The 7227-nt window shown below is 43.3% G+C and overlaps 1 protein-coding gene across 1 annotated transcript; it reads left to right on the forward strand.

The window, feature by feature from the left end:
* The first annotated feature begins 1864 nt into the window (after positions 1 to 1864).
* On the forward strand, positions 1865 to 7008 carry LOC147420982 (pentatricopeptide repeat-containing protein At5g39350-like). The gene has a single exon (XM_086504253.1). It carries the CDS (start codon positions 1981 to 1983, stop codon positions 4945 to 4947), a length of 2967 nt encoding a protein of 988 aa, XP_086360379.1. The 5' UTR covers positions 1865 to 1980; the 3' UTR covers positions 4948 to 7008.
* Positions 7009 to 7227: the final 219 nt, after the last annotated feature.

The raw sequence follows: 7227 nt of genomic DNA on the forward strand, positions 1-7227 counted from the left end.
AGAGAGAGGTGTTGGATATAGTTTATTGCACTTCTACTCATTGAATATAGCTGTTTGGGATCGATATTTGTGTGTGTGTGTGTGTGTGTGTGTTTCAATAACAATAACAAAAGACACTAGAAACTATGTCAATGAAAGGAGGTATAATTCCCATCCATAGTACAGAACAGTCTTTATACACAAGTGCTGAAATCAAGAGCCAGAAGATATAATAGTCTGCATCTTCTAGCCAAGGAACTTTGAAAACCATAGTTAAGAAGGTAACCCTCACGTGCACCCATGGAAACAACACAACATTTAATTAGCATTGGTACCGTATGCAGGTGATGCATGGGTATCCCACATGTTATAGATGTCACCCAACTAGATTGCTTTCAAAGATAAATAATAAGAAAGGTCAAGCTAAGCATATATTCAGAGATGAAATCATTTACAAGGGGAAAAAACTATATGAAGCCCCTTGTGCTTTACAAACTCTCATGAGATAAAGTTTAGCAGAAGAAGCTATTCAAGTGTCTCTACCAGCATATGCATGAGGAATACTCACAACCATCAAACAGTTTGCACATGAGTCCATTTCAATGCCAAAAGTCACCTGAGAGTGAGTTGGAGCAACCAACTCCACAATAGCCTGCTTATCCTTGTCGTTTTCCATGGATCTGACACTTAACACTACCCCTTTGCAGAAATCCTCACAATCCTAATGTACAGACACTTCTCCCAAATACATACACCACCAGTGCTAAGTGAGCATGTAAAGCTCACCTTTTTATAGGGTTTGGAGCAAGTGGCCACCTTCCTCTCTAGCCGTATGGCATGCCCGACTTTAAGAGGGGGATAGATGGTGTAATAACGCCACCATGTACAAAGAGAGAAAGAGGGGGTTGATTGATTGATTGAGAGAGAGAGAGAGAGAGAGAGAGAGAGAGAGAGAGAGGCACTTAAGAGCGCAGTATCGCAGACCTGTTAGGAGGGAGCCACCTCTCTATTAAGCGGAAGACGACATCATTTACAAAGCTAGGTAACCCGCCCATAACCCATTTAGTATCTAAAGGTTAGGTATCACCTTGCAAAAAATTACGTAGTGAATTTAAACGAGTTAATCACTAAGGTACCCCAGGCTAACATTCCCAACAGAAATATACTAGGGAAATAGCAATACGCTATACAGAGCCAGATGTGTGTGTGTGTGTGTGGTGTGCGTACCATTAAGCACCAATACCAGTACAAATATATACATTACCAATACAACTCCATTATTACCAGTACTAGTATAGAAGTATAGCAGTATCAGTGCTAGTAGTGTATAGTGTCAGTATCAGTACCAGTATAGTCTTGTAGTACCAGTATATACAGTACCAATACAACACTAGTAGTACCAGTCTAGTATAGCAATATAGCCATATCAATACCAGTAGAAGTACTACCAGTACTCTGTGTGCGTGTGTGTGTGTGTGTGTGTGTGTGTGTGAGAGAGAGAGAGAGAGAGAGAGAGAGAGAGAGAGAGAGAGAGAAAGAGAGAAACGCTTCCGTTTGGATAGCTTTTATGGGAGGAAGGCAAATTTTCTTTTTATGCTTCCCATCTAAGCATAATTTCCAGAGGTCATGAGGGATGCATATTTCCTTGTCAAAATGCATTATTATGTGAAGGAAACCTCATAAGCATGATTGATAGTGCCAACGAAATAGAAATCATGAATTATGTATGCAATGGAAAATTGGCAATTTCTCAGTGTGAGAGAGAGAGAGAGAGAGAGAGAGAGAGAGAGAGAGAGAGAGAACCTTCATAGTCTTGACCTCAAGGACGATTTGGAATAGGTTATTCCCTTCCTCCGAGAGAGAGAGAGAGAGAGAGAGAGGGGAACGTCGTAGGGGGGGAGAGAGAGAGAGAGAGAGAGCAGGTTACAGCATTTGAATTCAAGTGAAAACTCGTTAAGATAAAATTGGCCGCACAACAAACGCGAATGCAACTCACTGGCGATGGCTGCCTTCACTCTTTCTCCCTGTCCTCCTTGCTCCACACGGCCCGATCACCAGCAATGCAGCGTACGATTGGACCTACTTTCACCATGGTCTCATCATCCAGGCCCCCCTCGGTTACGAGTGTGCTCTTCTCTGCCCTCCCCTCCTCTCCTGTGTACAGACGAAGAAAACGCAGAGAGAGTATCCTCCGCTGCCCTCCTCCCTCAACAGAATTACCTCACCCAGTTTGATGAGCCCTCGCCATTCCAAGACTCTTCTTCCTCCGATGATGAGACAGAGCACTCCTTTCCTTCTCGAAAGCAGAAAATTTGGCGTCGGAAGAGCAAGGACCGCCCGGTCTCTACAGTTGTGCCCTTGCAACACCCTAATGTGCAGGCACTTGCGTACCGAGTGCGCAATATTACCAGTCTCAGCGAAGGAAGAAAAATCTACTCTAAGCTTAAAGCAGCAGGGCTTGATCAAGACACATACCTTGTTAATCTTCTCATTGGAATGTTTCACAAGTTCAATGACCTCCACAGTGCGCGTGCGGTTTTCGATGCACTCAAGTACCCATCTGCTGTTTCCTGGAACTGTATTATGAGGGCATACATCAAGCTCAACCGCAACCATGATGCTCTTCAGCTCTTTAGACAGATGCTTCAAAAGGGACATAGGCCAAGCAGGATCACATTTCTCACAATATTAGGTGCATGCATATCTCCACAAAACTTAGCAGTGGGAAAGTGGATCCATGCCTACATATACAAGCATCGTCTCAAGAAAGATATAGCTATTTGTAATTCTCTCATTACCATGTTTAGTAGGTGTGGAGATACCAAGCAGGCAGTGTCAATTTTCGAGAATATGCAGAACCGCAGTGTTGTCTCTTGGAATGCAGCCATTGCTGCTTACTGCAAGCAGGGAAACAAGCAGAAAGCCTTGGATCTTTTTGCACGGATGCAACAGGAGGGAATGCATCTAGACCAACGAACCTTTGTCAGCATGCTCAGCGTGTTCGACTCTCCAGCATGCTTAGCCGATGGAAAGGAGATGCACAACTGCATCTTGGATCATGGATTCCACAAAGAGCTCATTGTTGGTAACGCTCTTATCAGCATGTACAGAAAGTGCGGATCTCCGGATGATGCTCTTTTGGTCTTTGAGCAAATGGAGAGACATGATATTATCTCTTGGACTGCCCTGATTGACGCTTATGCTGAGAATGGGCATGGTAAAGAGGCGCTGAATCTCTTTCGAGAAATGCAAGAGAAAGGTGTCAAACCGAACAGAGTCACCTTTATCAGCGCACTAAGTGCATGTGCTGTCTTAGCAGATGCAGAGGAGGGAAAGGCCATCCATTCTCTTATAAACAACTCCCAGATTCCCATTGATGTTTATCTTGGAAATGCGCTTATCTACATGTATGGAAAGGGCGGTGCACTATCCTTGGCTCGCACAGTGTTTGATGAAATGCAGGAGCATGATACTGTGTCATGGACAATCATGCTTCATGCTTATGCATCACATAAGCATGCAAAGGAGGCACTTCAATTATTCAAAACAATGCAGGAAAACAAGCTAGAGCTGGAGAAGGCCCACTTTATAAGCGCCTTAGATGCTTGTGGCCTTCTCTCTGATGTCGATGAAGGGAATATGCTACATGAGCATATCCGTAGAACAGAGTTTTTGTCTGATAACACGGTTGCAAATGCGCTAATATGTATGTATGGTAGGTGTGGGGCACTCGGAGATGCATGTGCAGTTTTTGAAAATATGCGCCACCGTGATATAGTCTCATGGAATGCAATGATAACTACCTATGCAAACTGGAATCTGAGCATAGATGCCTTGAACTGTTTTACTGCAATGCAAAAAAGTGGTGTGGCGCCTAATAAGCTCACTTTCCTTGGACTTCTTACTGCATGCACCAGTGCAAATGCAGTCTTGGAAGGTAAGGGATTGCACATGAATATTGTTGAGTATGGATTCGATGGTGAAGAGCTACTTTGCAGTGCTCTCATTAACATGTATGGCAACTGTGGTGCTGCAGAGGAGGCGTTGGCTGTATTTGAGTACATGGAAAACCCTGATTTATCTTGTTGGAATGTCTTGATTGGTGCTTATTGCAATAGCCGCAATCCCAAGGGAGCACTTCGTTTCTTCCGATGCATGCAAGAGTGTAATGTGACGCCCAATAAAGTAACTTATCTCAATGTACTTGGAGCATGCACTGTTGCAGGAGCACATGAATTCGGAAAGACAGTGCATGAGCTTATAAAAGAAAGAGGTTGGGCTTCTGATGTGGTTGTTGGTGGTGCCCTTATAAATATGTATGGTAAGTTCAGAGATTTGAGAGCAGCCCAAGAAGTGTTTGAAAACATGGATGATCAAAATGTTGTGTCATGGACTGCTATGATTGATGCTTATGCAAAACACGGGCGTCACAAAGAGGCTATGGAGCTTTTGAAGTCAATGCAACAGAACAACTGTGAGCCAAATAAGATAACTCTTGTGAGTGTGCTTGGCTCATGCAGTAGTCCTGCAGCTCTTGATGATGGGATATCAGTACATTCTTATATCATTGATGTGGGCCTTGAGACAGATCTGCTTATAGGGAACACTCTTGTTGCCATGTATGGAAAGTGTCAGGCTCTTGATTTTGCATGCCAAGCATTTTACAGAACGGGTCAACATGATGTTGTGTCCTGGACGGCCCTGATGAATGCTTTTCTCAGATGCCAAAAACATGCAGAGGTCCTTCAACTCTTCGGAAAAATGCAAGAAGAAGTGCAACCGAACCAGGTTACCTTCATCTGTGCAATCAGAGCTTGCACCAAATTGAAATCATTAGCGGAGGGGAAGGTGATTCATGCTAAAGTTATGGAATCTATCCATGCGCCAGATATTTTGGTGAAGCAGGCCCTTATTGACATGTACCACAGTTGTAGTGCTTTTGAGGACCTTTATTCTCTAACGAGCTGATAAGGCCCTTGAGTTGCAGACTTGCATCGATTCTTAGCTAGCATGTGCCGATGAACACTTCATTCCAGCATGGATGGAGGAGAAGGGAAACATGTGAAGGATTGCCTACACCTTATCTCAAGGTGCACTGCATTCCAATTTTGGTGTACCTTCTTTGTGACTGCATAGCATGCTTGAGCCCTGCTGAAGATACCCAACAGCAGTTGACTACAGTGTTTCAATGTGCTGCTCAATGTGGTGGGCATCGCCACCGGGCTAGCTGCCTTGCCCCGGTGTTTGTCAATGCACTGCCGACAGTAATGCAGTCGTGGGTAGGCGCTTATTGTCGAGGTCGGCTTTCATGGAAGCTTTGAAAAATTATGGGTCTCTTTGCATCTTTACTCATAAAGGTGAAAGGTAAGCAAAATGTGTGGCTGGCCAACATACATTCCTGACAGATTTGAGAAGTGGGTGAATGATTAAAGGTTCAGACAATGACACCAAAGTGTATCAGCATTCCAGACGCCATGAGTATGGAGCAGAAAACGAAACTATCGTGGGTAAGGAGCACAGTGTAATTTGGTTTGGTGGTCAAGAATGACTATGGGATGGTAACATGCAGATGCCTTAAGGCTAACACTTGCATGAACCAGATTCTACTGGTGTGAGATGCTCGTTGGTGATGATACAATCTTTTTGGCAGGGGCTTCTCAATGTAAATGCTCTGTTGATAATTTTGTAAGTTACACAGTCAAATGGGCTGCCACCCATGGATATCTGCTCAACAACACATAAATATTGTTTGTACAAGGGATTATGAAACGTGATTTGGTGCAAACTCTGTTTTCTTCTGACCTTTCAGGGGACGCAAAAGGTTTTGTGGCTTTGAACCTGGTACTCTCATATGTTTCAGATCATTCAAATGTATGCCGACCTTACTATGTTGGAAGTGGGCCACATCTTGTCGGTGATAACGACGAGCAAAACAGAGTGTGTGATATGGTGAACAAATTTACTTGTTTGCAAGGGGATAGCTGATGGTCTATTTGCAAATGTAAGATCAGTGGTGTATCAGGTCGACATCCTTGCTGGAGTGTGTGTGCATGGGTATTCCAAAAAGAAATGATGATGGTACTAAAGGGGGGTTATAATTGTTATCACTTCTTGCAGTAGTGTCCTATCAGAGTTTTCATGGGTGGGAAGCCATGAAGACTGCATATTCATTGCAAAATGTTCTGGCAGTCCACAGGAGAAAGTTTTTCTTTGTAGCAACTGAGGATCAAAATACTTCACAAGAAGTGCCAGTGCATATAAAAGAAGTTGTGGATTATCTGATTCAAAGCCAAACCTCCACGTGCAGAGGTTCCTCCAAGTTAATCTATCACCGAAGTGTGGTAGATTGGTTATCTGAGTTCCCTCTGGAGTATCATCAGGTCTTGAGTTAAAGACTCGTCAGATAGGTCTTTGAGGTCTGTTGGGATTGTTCCTGCAAAAGTCTCTCCTCTCTTCTTCTCTTTACTGACTTTGGCAAACCACCAAACAAATTCTCCTTGCGAGGGGGTATGGGGATGAGGTTATGTACCCCAACTCATGTATACTCAAGCACCAGTTGATGATGAGGGTGTTGTGGATGAGGACAAGGGTGTGTACATAATTTGTTTGACAGGTCAAAGAAAGATCCAAAATAGCAAGGTTCATGGCGTTTGCTCATTGATAAGTACAATTGTTGGCATTGCCTGCTTGCAGGTAGTGATATAGGCATGGGTGCCTATCAAATTGTGTACACATTTTGTAGGTTTTATTTTAGGCAGTGCCGCCGTCTGTGCGTTAGTGTGGGCCTTGTTTGTGTTCTTGCATATGAAGAAGCAAGAAGGGTGTTGGAAAAGTTAGTTACTTTGTGGCACCACTCTAGTGTCTTGTTACTCAGGATACAGACACTTGTTTGAGAGAGAGGTTTTCTAATTGTAGAAATTGGGAGATTTGCGACATCTTAACTTTCGAGATGTGCAAACAAAGATGTATTTTTTAAAAAAATTTGTCCAGCAAAACTTACAAATCCTCACTAGGCATGTTGAAGCACGATTCACATAGCAAGTCCTTAGTGGCTTTTCAAGCTATTTGACAAACATAAGTCTTGAGCAAGAGGTGCATTTGAGTGGAGTGTTTAGAATTGCCCAATAATATTTTTGAAGTGGAGGTTTCACATAAATTGGGTAGGTTGTACCAATGAGCATTTGAGCTTGTAGATTTTGTTGATTGTGGCATTCACACCATGCAAACAAGATGGTGTAATCTAGCTAT

Source organism: Adiantum capillus-veneris, chromosome 28, assembly GCF_014529385.1.
Source record: "Adiantum capillus-veneris isolate H3 chromosome 28, ASM1452938v2, whole genome shotgun sequence".
NCBI classification, from domain to species: Eukaryota; Viridiplantae; Streptophyta; class Polypodiopsida; order Polypodiales; family Pteridaceae; genus Adiantum; species Adiantum capillus-veneris.